Here is a 17,615-nt window from a genome sequence, read left to right as displayed (position 1 = left end):
AATATGAAGCGTAAAGCACCATGTTCAAGTAGAGGGTACATCGGGTTGCGGGAGAGTGGACCACTGACTATAGATGGGGGAAGGTGATGGAGATGTTGGTGAATATGATGGAGGTGTTGGTGAAGATCGCGGTGATGATGATGGCCCCCGGCAGCGCTCCGACGTCACCGGAAGCAAGGGGGAGAGAACCCTCCCTTCTTCTTCTTCTTCCTTGACCTCCTCCCTAGATGGGAGAAGGGTTTCCCCTCTGGTCCTTGGCTCTCATGGCGTGGGAGGGGCCAGAGCCCCTCCGAGATTGGATCTGTCTCACTGTCTCTCTCTGTTTCTGCGTTCTCAGATCCTTTCCTTTCACCGTTTCTTTTATATCCGGAGATCCGTAACTCCGATTGGGGTGAATCTTTCGCCCAGATTTTTCTCATAAAATTAGCTTGCTTGCAGCAAAAGAAGAGCGTCAACCGCCTTACGGGGTGCCCACAAGGGTCCAAGGCGTGCCCCCCTGCCTCGTGGCCCCCTCGGGCACCGTCTCGCGTTGATTCTTCCTCCCAAAAATCACAAATATTCCAAAATAATTCTACGTCCATTTTTATCCCGTTTGGACTCCGTTTGACATTGGGTTTCTGCGAAACATAAAACATGCAATAAACAAGGACTGGCACTGGGCACTGGATCAATATGTTAGTCCAAAAAATAATATAAAGTTGCCAAAAGTATATGAAAGTTGAATAATATTGGCAAGGAACAATAAAAAATTACAGATACGACGGAAACGTATCAATCGGCGCCATGAAAGCAAGATGGAGAAGAAGGGGGCAGACGGAAGCAAGACAAAGAAGAAACGGGCGAGGGGTTCTGCTAACGAGGTGTGTAGGTATTGCTAACGAGGTGTTGCGTGGTTCTTCTACTGGATTGATAAACTTGGTTCTTAACTGAGAAAAATACTTATCTCTACTGTACTGCATCATCCTGTCCCCTTCGGAGAAATCCCAATGTAACTTACAAGTAGCAATAGACGACACTTAAGTGAACGTCTCCTTCGTAAAAAGGGATGAAAGAAAATCATAAGGAGGCGATATGTATTTCCTATGGTACCACAATGGCATTAGATAACCTAAATGATAACGCTCATACGTGTGGCACTTATCAACATCACCCAAACGCAGTCGATGTCGTTTCATTCATTTGCACAAATATTGTAGCAGTTGTCATCTGGGTGAGAGTCACGTAAGCACCCAGCGTCATGTGGGCGTTATCATTTAGTGCCACGTGTGGGCGCTCCTCGCCGAACGGACACACGACGTTCGCCGGAACGTGTAGGTGAAACTGCTCTTCGCCCACACGACGCTCGCACTATGATAGATAGATGGCAACTAGTTAATCACACATGACAATTATAGTTGACCATACATGGCAACTATGATTTGACCACACGTGGCAACTAGTTAATCACACACCACAATTATAGTTGACCATACATGACAACTATGGTTTGACCACACGTGAGAACTCCAATTAGTTACACATGGCAACTATATTTAATGATACATAACAACTAAAGATCACACATGGCAACTTTAGTAATTAGACATGGCAACTATAGTTAATTACACATGGTAACTAAAGTTTATTATACACGCGTTCGAGACGCCCAAAGAAGATTTGATTAAGCATCCGTGGGCGGTTAAAAAGGATAATCAAAACATATGCGCGAGTTGAATTCAAATTTAAACTATTTATTTAAAAACTTAGTTGGATTATAATAATATTTAAATTAGGAATACTCTCGGGTTTGAATATTTTCAATCACCAAAGATTAGATATGGTATTATTTTAAGCTCACGGACTCAGGGAAAAATATAGAGACAAACGTTTTAGGGTAAGATAAGAGTTGGATGGCCGGTTTTCGTATCACGGTCCGCCGCAGAGCACAGTGACCGTTTTGAAGACCGGCTTTGGAGATGCACTAACCGTCCTTCCGCTCCAAACGCATCGACCCGGATCGACAGCTAAGCTAGCAGGAACAGCAAGAAAGATCCGACGGGCCTCACCCCACCAGCCGGCAGAGACGTCCAACTCCATCACCAAACCCTCCGATAACCCCCTTCCCTTCCATAAGTAGTGCTACTAGTACCAGCTCCAAACCCACCCACGCTGACGCACCGCACGATTGTTGTTCAACTCGGCTCTGTTCGTTTCCTCCGCCGCCCACGCCACGCCACGCGAGCCCGCGATCGACCTCTTCTGTTGATCCAGCTCGAAAGGGGTAAAGAATGGCGCCGCCGCCCGAGGAGGAGCGGGGCGGCGGTGGCTGCCGCGCGAGGTGGCTTCGGCGGGAGGTGCTGCTGGCCCTCGCGCTGGGACAGCTCGTCTCGCTCCTCATCACCTCCACCGGCTTCTCCTCCTCCGAGCTCGCGCGCCGAGGTGCGTTCGTCAACTCGCCGCCTCTTTCCTCCCCCATGTCGCCGTTGGCCGGGCGACGGCTTGCGGCCGACGAGTGTTTGATCAGTACTATACTCTGTCATCACCAATTGGGCGTTGATTAATACTTTGTCATCGCCAATTGTGCTTTGATTAATACTCTGTCACTGTTGGTTTCCCTCCTGGATGACAAGAGGCATCACCCTCCGCTTTCTCTTCTCTAATTATGGTAAATTTGCGGAGAGATTGTTCCTTTCTGACTTTTCGAGTGGTGCTCCGGCGGTGTTCGGGAATCTAGATTGATTGGTCACCTACCTCGTGTTCTTCAGTTCCGTTGCTTTTGGGTCGACACTCGACAGGAAAGCAGATTTTTGGAGCCTCTCGATTAAATATTGGGGTTCCACGGCTTTTTCCCAAACCTTTACAGTTTACACAACATCTGATGCGGCGTGCTTCTCCCTTTTAGTTTATAGGCTATAAACAAATCGTGCCTGCCATGACAAAAGATATTAGTTTCTTTATAAGCCGATTGAGATCTTTTGTGTCTGTTTGGACGATGTCACCTCAGTTCAGACTTCAGAAGCAGAGTGCACTCTTGTGAACTAGTAATAACTAAAACAAAAATGCAAGCGCCCAAATCTCAGCATGTTAGTACGTAATATTTAATGTTGGGCCAATTCTGATATGCAATCTGACAGTGCCATGTTTTCAGGTATCAATGCACCAACGTCGCAGTCCCTCTTGAACTACATCCTTCTTGCTCTTGTCTACGGTGGAATACTCCTCTACCGGAGACAGCCACTCACGGTACGATCCTCCATCCTTTTCTGTTCTTAGCACGCCTCGGGATGAACTGTGAGATGATCAGAAAGCTAATCCATTAAACTGTTAGAACTGTAAGGAATTTGGGGATTCCTGCTCTTGTGCTACCTGTAGCTTTCAGCACATGGCCAACCTCTAGCTAGCTAGTTTGTTCTTTTTGACTAGTTGGTACAGTAGTAGTTTGGTTTGCATTGTTTTCCTGCTACATGATTGATGATTGTAGGATACAAGTTTGGTATATCTTATCCCAATAGTCTGGACTCTGGACCTATGATCGCAACCTTTATCACTATATGTATGACAAGGTTTATGCTTATTCTGATTCTGTTCTTGCGTACACTGTTTTTGTTGGCACAAGTTGTCACAGTGTTCACAAGTGGCACAATCATATGAATCCTCTTAACAATATAACTTGAAGTTCTCTACTTTCTTTTTGTGCAGACAAAATGGTACTACTACTTGATCCTCGGCATTATTGATGTGGAGGCTAACTATATTGGTATGTAGTTAACACAAGCGGAAAATGTAATCTTATATATGCCCCCTTTGAATTTAATGTCAATGGGGCTTTTATGCGACACCATGTTTTGGGGGAACAAAACATAATTGGTTTTTCTTTGTTTATGCAGTTGTCAAATCTTATCAGTACACATCTTTAACGAGTGTGATGCTGCTGGATTGTTGGTCAATTCCATGTGTAATTGTTCTTACTTGGATCTTTTTGAAGACCAAATATGGATTCAGGAAGTTCTTCGGTGTTGGGGTTTGTGTGGCCGGCCTTATATTAGTAGTATTTTCAGACGTCCATGCCTCTGATCGAGCTAGTAAGGATATACTTCTCATCAACCTATATTACAGTTCCATGTATCTATTTCCGCAACGCTGCGTTTGGATGTCTCCATTGGTGAGCTCTGTATTGAATTGGTCTAGAATTCCAAATCAGTGAGGAAACTGAAATGGCATGAATACGAATTCGCCTGTTTGGTTGTTCACTGAATTGCCCCTTGAAATGCCTCTGAGGTTTCAATACCACATCCTGTTTGGATGACAAACTTTGGAATTGCAAAGCTATATTACCATGAAAATTATATCTTGTGCTACATGACTCAAAAATGAAATCCGTCACATGTGACTATAATTAAATGAGTATATAGCAGTAAAATAATAAATATTCTAGCAATGCATCTCCTTCGGCCATGGAGCAGAAGAGGAGCAGCAGCTCCTTTGGCCATGGAGCAGAAGAGGGCGGAGGACGGCGGGCAGGGAGGACGGCGGGGCGTGGCCGAGGAGGGCGGGGCACGGTGGCCGGGGAGGACGGCAGGGCATGCCACAAGGGAGCGGGGAGCGCCAGTCCTGCACCGCCGCCGACCACCACGGCGGGGTGTGGCTCAGTGGGGCAGAGAAGAGGAGTTGGGGAAGAGGGGAAGGACCGGGGAGGAGGGCACCTGAGCCGCCGCCGGACTCCATGGTGGTTACCGCCGCCGCCACCTACCCGCTAGGTCGCTGCCGCCGCCCGCCTGCTGACTGCTAGGTCGTCGCGAGGTCGCCATCCCCTCCTTTCTTCTATTTTCTGGTTGCGGGCTCGAACGGGTATGTTTTGCGGGAGGTTGGCCATTTCAGTCCAATTCGAAGGGGTAGCCCTCCGAAACGTGCGAGGGACATTTACGTGGTAGCCAAAACAGGCCTGAATTGGTTTTTCATTTCCAATACGAATTCAGTGTCCAGCCAAACAGCTGTATTGATGTCAGATGATTACCAAATCCATTTCCTGGGCTCCAATGGAGACATCCAAACACAGTGCAAGTGTTTTCGCGAATCCTGATTAGGAAATTACTCCCTCCGTCCCATAATGTAAGACGCTTTTTGACACTACACTAGTGTCAAAAAACATCTTACATTATGGGACGGAGGGAGTACAAAATTGTTGAACTTGTTATATTAAAATTCAAAATCATAACATCTATTTCTGCAATTTCTTGCAGAAGGACCCAAACCTTTGAAGGGTGATTTACTTGTAATTGTTGGCTCCATGCTTTATGCTTGCAGTAATGTTACTGAGGTAAACTAGCAACTCTTACCACCCATAAACACTTCATTTTACGTTTCTGGTTTTCCCTACTTGCATTTGAAAAATACTTTATCCCTTTCTCAATGCATGAAGAGATTCAACAATTTCCTTTCCTAATTTTTTTTAATCAATTTTCCTCCCTGATGTTTCAGGAATATCTAGTCAAGAAGAACAACCGAATTGAGTTGATGGCTATGTTGGGAATTTTTGGAGCAGTTATCAGTGGCATACAAATGTATCCTTGAACTTAAATCTTCTAGCTTCTCCGATAATTTTCTACTGTATCAAAATGATCCTACCTTTTACTCATCATATGCATGATTTGCAGTACTTTTTTTCCATCGTATCTGAGGGATTTAGCACATACTGCATTACATACCATTCTTTTTCTTAGCACTTGTATATTCCTTGACATTACTACAGAAGTATTCTTGAGCGAGAAGAACTTCATTCGATCAAATGGAATGCCGGCGCGGTAAATCTCTCTCATTATCGTTTTGGGCACTGGTGCACTTAGAAATTACTCAAAATATCCATAGACTGATAGACATATGACATGCTAAAAACCTATGACCATCCACGTATCATACAAAAAAGAAGAAGAAAAATATTGTGTTCAACTCCAGCAATGTTTCAGGTGTTCCCTTTTATCGGATTCGCATTGGCAATGTTCCTGTTTTACTCGACTGTACCTACGGTGCTGAAGGTACTAAGAGGGTTTGCTGAGCTTTACCAGATGATCCTGGGCTCCCGGCTATTTTTCGGAGTTCCTGACAATCTTGCATCTATATATGTCTCCCTTGCCTATCGCAGATTTGTGGGGCAACCATGCTAAACCTCTCACTCCTGACCTCAGACATGTGGGCTGTCCTGATCCGCATCTTCGCCTACCATGAGAAGGTCTGGTTCTTCCTTTGCATTTTCTGCAGACGCAAATTTCTGATTAAATAATTGCCGGCTAAAGCCTGTGGATGATGTGGTTTTTACAATAAGCTCGATAAACTCTACTTACCACCTGTTTGTTCACGCACTGCCAGGTTGACTGGATGTACTTCGTTGCGTTTGCCTGCACGGCCGGGGGCCTTCTGGTCTACTCGTACAGGTAAATGCTGCTGATTGTTGTTGTCAGTTAAGCAGCTGCTGCAATCTGACATGCCATTTTCTCACAACTGAGATCTCTGGTTGCACGCAGGAGCTCCAAGGAGGCTGATGACACGGCGCAGGTCACTGGGGCCAGCGACGAGCAGAGTAGGGTAGGGGATGAGGAGTCTGGAATTCAGAACCAGGTGCGAAGTTCCTTTGCTGGCGGCAACGACGATCAGGTCTCCTACAAGGAGTTGCCATCAAATGGCAGCCCCTCCAAGAACTAGGCAGTAGGTGCATAGGCTGATATTCATATGGCAATGGGCGGTTATAACAATTCTCAGTGAGGAAATCTTTACTTGTACAAGTAAAGGGAAACCTATCCAGTTTGAGATTCGACTTCCTCTTCTTCGTAAAATTTTGAAATTTCTTTTTTCTTTCTTTCGAGATTTTCTGCCTAGACAATATCTAATTTAGTTTAGCAATCATTTAGCCAACATAAGAAAATGCAATAATTAATATACATATGCTGTGTATTAGTGTATGACTGACATCAGGTGGGAATAATAAATGGTCCAGAATTATCTCTCCTTGCAACTGGTACTCCTAACATATGTACAGCTTTTGTTGAGAAAAATCAGTTCTAGGGAAACTACAATAACCAAATGATCCATCAACATATGTTGCAAAAATTTGCTAATATACCCTAAAAACAGTAAAAAGAACCCAAAGAGATGGAGGCCCACAAGTTAATTGCGGTATTTTGTTAAAAATAAAGGAATGGTCATCATGGGCGATGAATCGGATGCGATAACCAATCTCAAGAGTTTGCAGAGTGCGAAATATATGGAGAAGAATCGTATGAGACGAGAGAGGACCAAGCAGCAGTCTGGACTGGTGCTTCAAACAAAATGCTCCATCTTGAGATTTGGTTTTTTACTGTTCTTGGCCACTCAGATCCCGCAAGGCTTCCTTAAAATTTTCACTCAATCCACCTTTATCGCCGTTATTGAGACTTCCTTGAGATTTTGTATCCCCAAGGGAACCCTTACAAAAGAATCGTGTGCCTAAAGCAGTTCAAGCTTAGGCGTTGCCTTTTCTTCAAACTTGACAGGTTTGAGGCCAGATAGGTTCACAAGCTGGAGAAATGTCAGCCTTGCGAAGGCCTCGGGTTGATAATGGAAGTGGAGTTCTCCCTTTTCAAACGGCTCGTTATGAAGACGTAGAATGGCAAGTTTTGTCAGCTTCCCCAGTGCTACAAGTATGTCAGCATGCTTCACTTGGGTACTCCGTAGAGTTAACTTGGCTAGCATCTGTAGCTATTCAATCCATGTAGGCAATTTGACCAGATAGCCATACAACTTAAGGCTATGAATATGAAGGCCATCTGGAGATGGGGACAATTTATCTAGACATCCTTCTAAGTTCTAACCCAGGCTCACCCTCAGAGCACATCGACAAGGACAGCAAGCGTACATGATCGATGATATCAGAGCACAGCTCCTTGCAGTTTCTCTTGTTGATGCCAGTCACTCTGTTCCAAGCTTACGCAACTGAGTTAAGCTCACACAGATCCTTCAGAATGGCCTTCCCCCGTGCAGTGTTGACAACACCAAGTGTGTGCAGGGCCTTCATTCTCCCAATCCCTCTGGGCACTTTCACACCATGCTCATCCAAATCATGAACATAATTTTTCTGTACATAGCTCTTGTAAGTTGTCAAGCAAAATTCCTTCAAGGGCTGATCAATTCCTCTGACATAACTGCTGGGAAGCAAATCATCACTAGGCACGAGACAGGCGCGAAGGTATTTTAGCTTTGACAGCAATGTGATCACAAATGTACTTCTTATACCCAGTATCTCCAGTCAGGGTCATAAAAAATGATCAAACTTCAAGAGAGTTTACCCACCAGCATTTTATCGTAGCCACATTCCTGTTGCCCCCTTTGTAATGATTTGACAGCTTGAACCTATCACCAACCCATGGCCGAACCGAGAAACACAGGGTAAAATCGAATTGCACACAACGTGAACCATGAACCATAAATCATCGAGCAAAGCAACCACTAAAATCTAAAGGTGCAGTGGCCACTGAAGTAGAATTCAGGGTTGTAATTGCAAAGTGTAGCATTGGTTAATAATCTCAAGCAAAAACCATGCGTGCGGAGAGTTGAAGGAAATAAAATACAGAGAGGACACAGTGGACTTCACGGCGTCAGTCTGCGGCGGCAGGGGCGGCAGGGGCGGCGACCACCTCGACCTCAACGGCAGCAGCGGGCGTGGTCTCCTCGTCCTGCGGCGCCGCATCTTCCTTCTCACCGGCGGCGACGAGCGTCCAGTCATCGGGAAGCGCCGGCAGCGGCTCGTACTGAATGGGGCGGCGCTTGATGTCCCACCGCTGCGTCTTCTTGGGCCGCGTCTTCATATGGTGCTTGGTCCCTTTCTTCTGCGGCCGCGACGAGCACTCCACCGACAGCGCGCACCCTCCGCCGACCCCAAAGAAGCCCACCGACGGGCGGGCGGACCGTGGCGCGACCGCCGGCGCCGCTGAGCCCGCCAGAAAAGCTGTGACGAGCGACATGTTCGTTGAAATGCCTCTGCTTAGACCAGGGGAGAGCTACACGAGTGTTGTGTTTGGGATAAGAAAGGACGGAGGGTGGCTTTGGATTGGATTGGGCTTTGTATATACATCCGGGGTTCCCAGGTGCCGAGCAAAATCTGACGGTCCATCTTGGAACGTATGAAATCCTGCCGTCCAAGTTTCCCCTGCACTAAAGATAATGATAAATGAAGGCTATAATCATTACTTCTACAAAGAATGTTGGAGTACCCGCCTTCCTAGGCTGCTCGCAAGCTGTGAGAGCCTCGCGCCGTCCGATTCCGGCTGGCTTGCGGCATCTCGAGCTCTCCGAGCCGTCCGATCTGCCTGAACGACTCAAACTCGGGCGACCTAATTGGATGGTTCATGACAGGTGGACCGCGGGTGTGCGTCCGGGGTCATTGTCGGTGTCAAAATCGGTGGATCTCGGATAGGGGGTCCCGAGCTGTAGATCTTGGATCGATGGGTAACAAGGGGCGTAGAGACGATGTTTACCAAGGTTCGGGCCCTCTGAAAGAGGTAAAACCCTATGTCCTCCTTGATTATATTGATGTGTGCATATGATGGTTCCAGAGTTGATCTAGCTCGAGATCAGGTGAGCAAAACCCTAGATGAGTAGGATGATGGTTCTTCCCTCTACAGACTAAACCCTCTGGTTTATATAGACACCAGGGGTCCCTAAGGTTACACCTGGTTGGTTACCACCAGGGGATAAACATGTCGTCTTCATTATCTTGACTTGGAGGACACACCAAAGCTTCGGAGGTTTTCTTCCTGAACACGGAGTCATGCATAGCTTCGGCCTTCCAATGAGAGTGGCTCAACTGTCCGGCCGACGAGAGATAGACCGGCAGCACGAGGACCCTTTCGTGTGGGACACCCTCAGTAGCCCCCGAACTAGTCTTCGAAGCCGAGGTTTGTGTGAGAATCGTCGGCTTTGTGGACCAGTTCCTTGTTCTCATAGTGCTTGCGCCAGGTCTGCAGTTACCCTTAGTCAAACCTCCAAAGGATGTTTGGCCATGTCCAGCCATGCATTGTCCGGATTATGCCCTGATTCCTGAATAGTATATATTACTTAGCCTCGAAGGACAGTCGCTCGAGTGTGAATAGTGCCTTCACGTGACAACTTTTGGCGAAAGGTCACAGCCGGCCACAACCACTGACCAGCTATGAAAACTCAATTCGCGGTTCGAGGCAGTTTCTCCATTGGCATGTCCCATCAATATGGAGATCGTGCCCTGTTCTTAAGGGATATGATAAATGATGTGGGTTATCCCACGCGCGCATAACGACGCAATTATACCGGGAAGGGGCGAGGTCTACGGCGCAGTAAAAGGACTCTTGGTATTACGACAGCTCATAAATGGGGAACCATCACCATTTTCACCGCACGCTCTCACTCCCCCCCCCCCTTGCCATTGCCTTCCCAATCTCCTGAGCTCCAGCGCCCAGATCTGTCCGTCCATCCAAAGACTCCTCCGGTAATTTCTTCAATCATCCATGGCTGGCTCGGGCTCCAAGGGCAAGTGGGAGGCCACCAGTGTCACCGAGGATGCCATCCTAGAACTAAAAAGCACGGGCTACCTACCGGCAAACGTTGCTCACCGCGTTCCAGAGGAAGGCCAGGTCGTCCCCACGCCGAAGCCAGGTGAGAGGGTGGTGTTCCTCCCTCACTTCATTAGGGTACTAGGTTTTCCTCTCCATCCCTTTGTTAGGGGGTTGATGTTTTTCTATGCGTTGGATTTCAATGATCTCGCCCCAAACTCCTTCCTGCATATCTCGGCCTTCATCGTCATTTGTGAGGCCCTTCTTCGGGTCCGGCCACACTTCGGCTTGTGACTAAAGGTCTTCAACATCAAGCCCAAGATTGTTGATGGCCAGCAAGTGGACTGCGGGGGCGCGATGGTCAGCAAACTCCCCCGGGTTGAATGGCTGGACGGTACTTTCATAGAGACCGTCAAGATCTGGTAGAAGAAGTGGTTCTATATCATGGAACTGCGAGGTGCAACTTGGGCGGAGATACCTGTCTTTCGATCCGGACCCCCCCCCACCAGGCTGGTCTCGTGGACCAAGAAAGGCCTAGACTGGGGGTCAACCATAGAGGTAGAGTCGCTTCAGAGCTTGATATCCAAGATGATGAAGAAGAAGGTTGAGTTACCCAACGTAATTCAGATCATGCTTCGCCGGTGACTCCTGGCACCAACATCGGGCCGTCCCCATGTGGTCCTACAAGCCCGAAGACCCTGTCATTGTGCTCCGCTTCTACCGCACCTACCACGACAAGTTGCGGAAGGTGCTATTCAAGCCTCAAAAGACTGGCCAGCCATGGAGGAGGACATCAGCCTCGATGCCGTGACACCCCCTCGGGAGGTATGACAAATTTTACCATTATGTTCGGGTATTCCTTTTTGACAAAGTACTTATTTCCTCCTTCTTCCCCGCACCGAGCTGGTTGAAGAAAGTCATGCAGATCGATAGCCCGACCCCGCTACTCGAGGGCCCCAGGATGGCCTTGCTGACAGAAATGTTGGCCGTGGCGCCGTACAAGGCGCCGGAGAAGAAGGAGAAGAAGGAAGGCGAGAAGCGGGAGGACCGAGAAGGCCTCCGCCCTAGAGGACCCCCGGACACTAAGTTAGGGGAAACCCAAGCCTCCTTCGCTCATGACGGTGAGCAGGTAGAGGACGGGAAGGAGAGTGACTCCTCCCGAACAAGGAAGAGGGCGGCGTCGGATGATGCCGAGGAGGATCAGCCTCCTCCTGCCCCGAAGAAGCAATGCAGGGCCAAGGTGGCCCTGTCCAGCGATAGCTCGGACTCCGTCGAGGAGTCTAAGGCTTCCGAAGAGGTTCCCGAAAGGAACCCCAGGGTCAAGCCCCCAGCCCAGAGGTATATATCCGTAGACGTTCCAGTGTGTCCAAACTAAGTTCATTATTAACCATATGTATGCCTTTAATATCACAGCCCGCCGCGCGACCTTCCCATCGGTCGAGTCTCGGAGGGGGATTCTCTGCCAGCCGAGCTAGCGAAGAGCGGGACTGCGTCGCGCACCACGCCTCCTATGGTCATCGAAGAGACCGGGGATGTGTTGAGTGTTGTCCCGGAAGACCCCTCTCGGGCCGAACACGGGGGTTGGGGGTGATGGCATTATGGTCGAGGTGACCGCCGAAAACCAGGAGGGGACGACCCCTCTAGAGAAAAAAGAGGGGGAGTCTGGTCAATCTGAGCTCTCCCCAAAAACGGTTTTGGAGCCACTAAGGCACCATGAGCCGAATATTCCAGCCGCCACCGCGGGAGGAGCCGGGGTAACTCCGCCACCCCAGCTTGCTTCAGAGCGGGCTCCAACTGGGTGGCTGGATGTGGTGGAGGAGGCGCCGACTAACTCCTCCATCACTGAGGAGCACCATGCCTTGATGGGCACGGTTTTGCAAAGCATTCGGTCCATGGACAACTGGCTGAAAGAAGCTTTTAGCGGCCTCTTGACGGGCTTCATGGTAAGCCATGTAATGCCCTTTGTCTCTTAAATTTTTACCTATATGATCATGTTGTCGTGTGTACAGTAGCCCCCGAGCCCTAGGTGAGTTTGAAAAACTCATGCGGGGTTCGAAATAGCTTGAGGGTATAGATCATAGCCGTACCGAAGCCCCAGAGACTATGGTCGGTAGAAAACGCCGACGGATGTACGGGGGCTTGATGTCGCTTGAACTACGTCGGTATTTCCCCAAAGAGGAAGGGATGATGCAGCACAGCTACGGTAGGTATTTCCCTCAATTATAAAAACCAAGGTATCAATCCAGTAGGAGAACCAAGCAACACTATGTAAACGGTACCTGCACACAAAGAACAAATACTTGCAACCCGACGCTTATAAGGGGTTGTCAATCCCTTTTTGGGGTAACAGCACCAGAGATTGTCAAGTTGACGGGATAAAATTGTGATAGATTGGATAAATAGATCTCGATAGAACGCAAAATAAAAGATGCAAATAAAAAGTGCAACAAGGTATTTTTGGGTTTTTGGAATAATAGATCTGAAAACAAAAGCAAATAAAAACAGATCTCAAAGCAATAAAGAATAGACCCGGGGTTGCAGATTTCACTAGTGGCTTCTCTCAAGAAACAGCACATGGCGGGTAAACAAATTACTATTGGGCAATTGATAGAACCTCAAATAATTATGATGATATCCAGGCAATGATCAATATATAGGCATCACGTCCAAGATTAGTAGACCGACTCCTGCCTGCATCTACTACTATTACTCCACACATTGACCGCTATCCAACATGCATCTAGTGTATTAAGTTCATGGAGAGATGGAGTAATGCAATAAGAATGATGACATGATGTAGACGAGATCTATTCATGTAGGAATAGCCCCCATCTTGTTATCCTTAATAGCAACGATACATGCGTGTCTTTCTGCCCCTTTTGTCACTGGGAAAGAACACCGCACTATCGAACCCATCACAAAGCACCTCTTCCCATGGCAAGAAAAATCGATCTAGTTGGCCTAACTAAACCAAAGATTCAAATGAAAAATACGAGGCTATAAATAATCATGCATATAAGAGATCAAAGAAGACTCAAATAATATTCATGGATAAAAGATCTGATCATGAACTCAAAGTTCATCGGATCCCAACAAACACATCGCAAAAAGAGTTACATCAAATACATCTCCAAGAGACCATTGCATTGAGAATCAAAATAGAGAGAGAGGAAGCCATCTAGCTACTGCCTACGGACCGGTAGGTCTACAATGAACTACTCACGCATCATCGGAGAGGCACCAATGAGGATGATGGACTCCTCCGTGATGGTGTCTAGATTGGATGTTCTGGAACTTGCGATGGCTGGAATTGTGTTTTGTCGACTCCCCTAGGGTTTCTAGAATATTTGGGTATTTATAGGGTGAAGAGGCGATGCAGGAGGCCACCGAGGTGGGCACAACCCACCAGGGCATGCCTGGGCCCCCAGGCGCGCCCAGGTGGGTTGTGCCCCCCTCAGGGCACCCCTCTGGTACTTCTTTGGCCCATGTTGTTTCTTCTGGTCCATAAAAATTCTCCAAAAAGTTTCGCTGCGTTTGGACTTCAGTTGCTACTGTTATTTTGCGAAGTAAAAAACAAGCAAAAAATAGCAACTAGCACTGGGCACTATATTAATAGGTTAGTCCCACAAAATGATATAAAGTTGCTATAAAATGATTGTAAAACATCCAAGAATGATAATATAACAGCATGGAACAAGAAAAAAAAGTATAGATATGTTGGAGACATATCATGGCTTCATATGTTTAAGTGTAATGTGCAGGCATCGTATTCGGCGGTGGCTGCCCAGGCCGAGGAATGGGCCGAGCTCAATCGAAAGTACAAGAGCTCTGATGACGGGCTCGATCGGATTAACAAGTGGTTTGACGAGGCGCTAGGTAAGTCTGAACTGAACTGTTTTATACCATTGTTTGTTAATGAAGTGTGCGCAGTTAACCTTAGTGAGATACACCTAACATTACTGCAGCTGTCGCTACGGAGGTCGAGAACCTCAGGGCCGAGTTGCAGAAGGCTCAGTAGGAAGCTACAAAGCAGAAGGCGATGGCCGAACAAGCGGTCACCGAACTGGCGATGGTGAAGACCACCAGCCAGAAGCATGAGGCCAGAGTGGTCGAGGTGCAGCAAGATCTCAAGGATGTCGTCACAAAATGTGAGGACATTGAGCGAAAAAGTAAAGATCAAGTGTCCTAGCTGACCTTGTTGAGGTCAGTAATCAAAGAGGAGCGGGTGAAGGCGCGAGGCCACGAAGAAGAACTCCGCCAGGTCAAGCTGATTACGGATGGTAAGTCGTACTTACTGCAAAGTGTCTTTGGTGGTAACAGGTTCGCTTTGCTCACGCGAGTATGGCGTTCCCAAGGCGCCTTTACAGATCTCCCGAGGAGTGCAGCAGATGCGGTGACGTACTTCTCGCCCCAGGAGGGCAATACCGAGCATAGGTTGTTTTGGGCGCAATTTCAGGCACCCGAACACCCTTCCCTCCTCAACAACCAGTTGAAGCAGCTAATGGAGTTGCATCGGATGGTGGAGCCGGCCATGAAGGACCTCTATGTCAAGTTGTGGCCCTCAGAGGCGCTGCTGAGCATCTATTTTGGCCTTGTGCAAAAACTGTGTGAGGCCATGATATGTCTCCAACATATCTATAATTTTTTATTGTTCCATGCTATTATATTATCTGTTTTGGATATTTTATATGCATTAATATGCTATTTTATATTATTTTGGGGACTAACTTATTAACCTAGAGCCCAGTGCCTATTTCTGTTTTTTTCCTTGTTTTTGAGTTTTACAGAAAAGGAATATCAAACGGAGTCCAAACGGATAAAACTTTCGCGATGATTTTTCTTGGACCAGAAGACACCCTTAGGACTTGGAGATGAAGTCAGAGGAGTCCCCAGGAGGCCACAAGCCTCAGGGGCATGCCCTAGGGGGCGCGCCCTGAGGGCTTGTGGGCTCCTCGGAGCTCCTCTAAACCTAATTCTTGGCCTATAAATTCAGAAATATTCCCAAACGACCAGAAGCGTCCACCAAAATACTTTTCCGCCGCCGCAACCTCCTGTACCCATGAGATCCCATCTTGGGGCCTTTTCCGGCACCCTGCCAGAGGGGGATTCGAGCACAGAGGGCTTCTACATCAACTCTATTGCCCTTCCAATGAAGCGTGAGTAGTTTACCACAGATCTACGGGTCCATAGCTAGTAGCTAGATGGCTTCTTCTCTCTCTATGATCTTCAATACCATGTTCTCCTCGATGTTCTTGGAGTTCTATTGTGATGCCCCCGATTCAATCATGCACGCAAACGTGTACGATCAAGATCAGGGACTCACGGGAAGATATCACAACACAACTCTAAAACATAAATAAGTCATACAAGCATCATAATACAAGCCAGGGGCCTCGAGGGCTCGAATACAAGTGCTCGATCATAGACGAGTCAGCGAAAGCAACAATACCTAAGTACAGACATAAGTTAAACAAGTTGCTATAAGATGGCTAGCACAAACTGGGATACAGATCGAAAGAGGCGCGGGCCTCCTACCTGGGATCCTCCTAAACTACTCCTGGTCGTCGTCAGCGGGCTGCACGTAGTAGTAGGCACCTCCAGAGTAGTAGGAGTCGTCGTCGACGGTGGTGTCTGGATCCTGGGCTCCGGCATCTGGTTGCGACAACTAGGTAGAAGGGAAAGGGGGAACAGAGGGAGAAAAGCAACCATGAGTACTCATCCAAAGTACTCGCAAGCAAGGAGCTACACTACATATGCATGGGTATATGTGTAAAGGGCCATATCGGTGGATTGAACTGCAGAATGCCAGAATAAGAGGGGGATAGCTAATCTTGTCGAAGACTACGCTTCTGGCAGCCTCCGTCTTGCAGCATGTAGAAGAGAGTAGATTGAAGTCCTCCAAGAGGCATCACATATCATAATCCTACCCGGCGATCCTCCCCTCGTTGCCCTGTGGAAAAGCGATCACCGGGTTGTCTGTGGAACTTGTCTGGGTGTGTTTTATTACGTATCTGGTTCTAGTTGTCATAAGGTCAAGGTACAACTCCGGGTCGTCCTTTTACCGAGGGACATAGCTATTCGAATAGATAAACTTCCCTGTAGGGGTGCACCACATAACCCAACACGCTCGATCCCATTTGGCCGGACACACTTTCCTTGGCCATGCCCGGCCTCGGAAGATCAACACGTCGCAGCCCCACCTAGGCCTAACAGAGAGGTCAGCACACCGGTCTAACTCCTATGGTGCAGGGGTCTGGGCCCATCGCCTATTGCACACCTGCATGTTGCGTGGGCGGCCGGAAGCAGACCTAGACTCCCTAATACAAGAGCAGGCGTTCCAGTCCAATCCGGCGCACGCCGCTCAGTCGCTGACGTCTAGAAGGCTTCGACTGATACCACGACGTCGAGTGCCCATAACTGTTCCCGCGTAGTTGGTTAGTGCGTATAGGCCTGTAACGCCCCGGATTCGATGCGCCAGGTGTCTGCCAGTTATTCGCCGTTGTTGCCATGTCATGTGCTTGCGTGTTGTATTTTGCCATGTCATCATATGCATTTCATATCATGTCATCACGTGCATTTCATTTTGCATACGTGTTCGTCTCATGCATCCGAGCTTTTTCTCCGTTGTCCGTTTTGCAATCCAGCACTCCTATGTCCCCCCGGCGCCCCCTTTTGCCTCTTTTCATGTGCGGGTGTTAAATGTTCTCGTAATGGACCGAGGTTTGCCAAGCGGCCTTGGTATACCACCGGTAGACCGCCTGTCAAGTTCCGTGCCATTTGGAGGTCGTTTGATACTCCAACGGTTAACCGGGAAAACGTAAAAGCCTCTTTTGTGTGCAGCCCAACACCCCTTCCAAAGTGGCCAAAAACCTAGCAAACTCCCCTCTATGCTCTCGGTCGTTCGATCACGATCATGTGGGCGAAAACCGCTTCTCATTTGGACTCTCCTAGCTCCCTCTACCTATATATATGTGTGCCTCCCCCGAAATTCTTGCAGTCCAAACCCAAGCTCCCCTCCTCCTCGCGCCGTCGGACGAAATCCCTCTCTGCGCCGGACATGTCCGCCCTCCCCGCCACCTCACT

At 48.1% G+C, this 17,615-nt stretch overlaps 2 protein-coding genes across 2 annotated transcripts; one reads left to right on the top strand and one right to left on the bottom strand.

The window, feature by feature from the left end:
- The first annotated feature begins 2,051 nt into the window (after positions 1-2,051).
- LOC123156909 (solute carrier family 35 member F1) lies at positions 2,052-6,985 on the top strand. Its single transcript, XM_044575102.1, has 11 exons — positions 2,052-2,418; positions 3,128-3,222; positions 3,679-3,736; positions 3,867-4,061; positions 5,220-5,296; positions 5,458-5,540; positions 5,729-5,780; positions 5,943-6,011; positions 6,119-6,205; positions 6,343-6,407; positions 6,498-6,985. The coding sequence occupies exons 1-11, from the start codon at positions 2,268-2,270 to the stop codon at positions 6,673-6,675; spliced, it is 1,110 nt and encodes a 369-aa protein (XP_044431037.1). The 5' UTR covers positions 2,052-2,267; the 3' UTR covers positions 6,676-6,985.
- A 1,453-nt stretch (positions 6,986-8,438) lies between these two features.
- Positions 8,439-9,058, bottom strand: LOC123156910 (50S ribosomal protein 6, chloroplastic). Its single transcript, XM_044575103.1, has one exon. The coding sequence runs from the start codon at positions 8,967-8,969 to the stop codon at positions 8,604-8,606; it is 366 nt and encodes a 121-aa protein (XP_044431038.1). The 5' UTR covers positions 8,970-9,058; the 3' UTR covers positions 8,439-8,603.
- Positions 9,059-17,615: the final 8,557 nt, after the last annotated feature.

This window comes from Triticum aestivum, chromosome 7B (genome assembly GCF_018294505.1).
Source record: "Triticum aestivum cultivar Chinese Spring chromosome 7B, IWGSC CS RefSeq v2.1, whole genome shotgun sequence".
Taxonomy (NCBI): domain Eukaryota; kingdom Viridiplantae; phylum Streptophyta; class Magnoliopsida; order Poales; family Poaceae; genus Triticum; species Triticum aestivum.
This window is presented reverse-complemented; position numbering and strand designations above follow the sequence as displayed.

Excerpts from the sequence above, each read along its gene's own strand:
- LOC123156909 (XM_044575102.1), top strand. The coding sequence starts at position 2,268 with ATGGCGCCGCCGCCCGAGGAGGAGCGGGGCGGCGGTGGCTGCCGCGCG. Across the intron at positions 3,223-3,678 it reads ACCGGAGACAGCCACTCACG|ACAAAATGGTACTACTACTT; the intron begins GTACGATCCTCC and ends CTTTTTGTGCAG. Across the intron at positions 5,297-5,457 it reads CTTGCAGTAATGTTACTGAG|GAATATCTAGTCAAGAAGAA; the intron begins GTAAACTAGCAA and ends CTGATGTTTCAG.
- LOC123156910 (XM_044575103.1), bottom strand. The coding sequence starts at position 8,969 with ATGTCGCTCGTCACAGCTTTTCTGGCGGGCTCAGCGGCGCCGGCGGTC.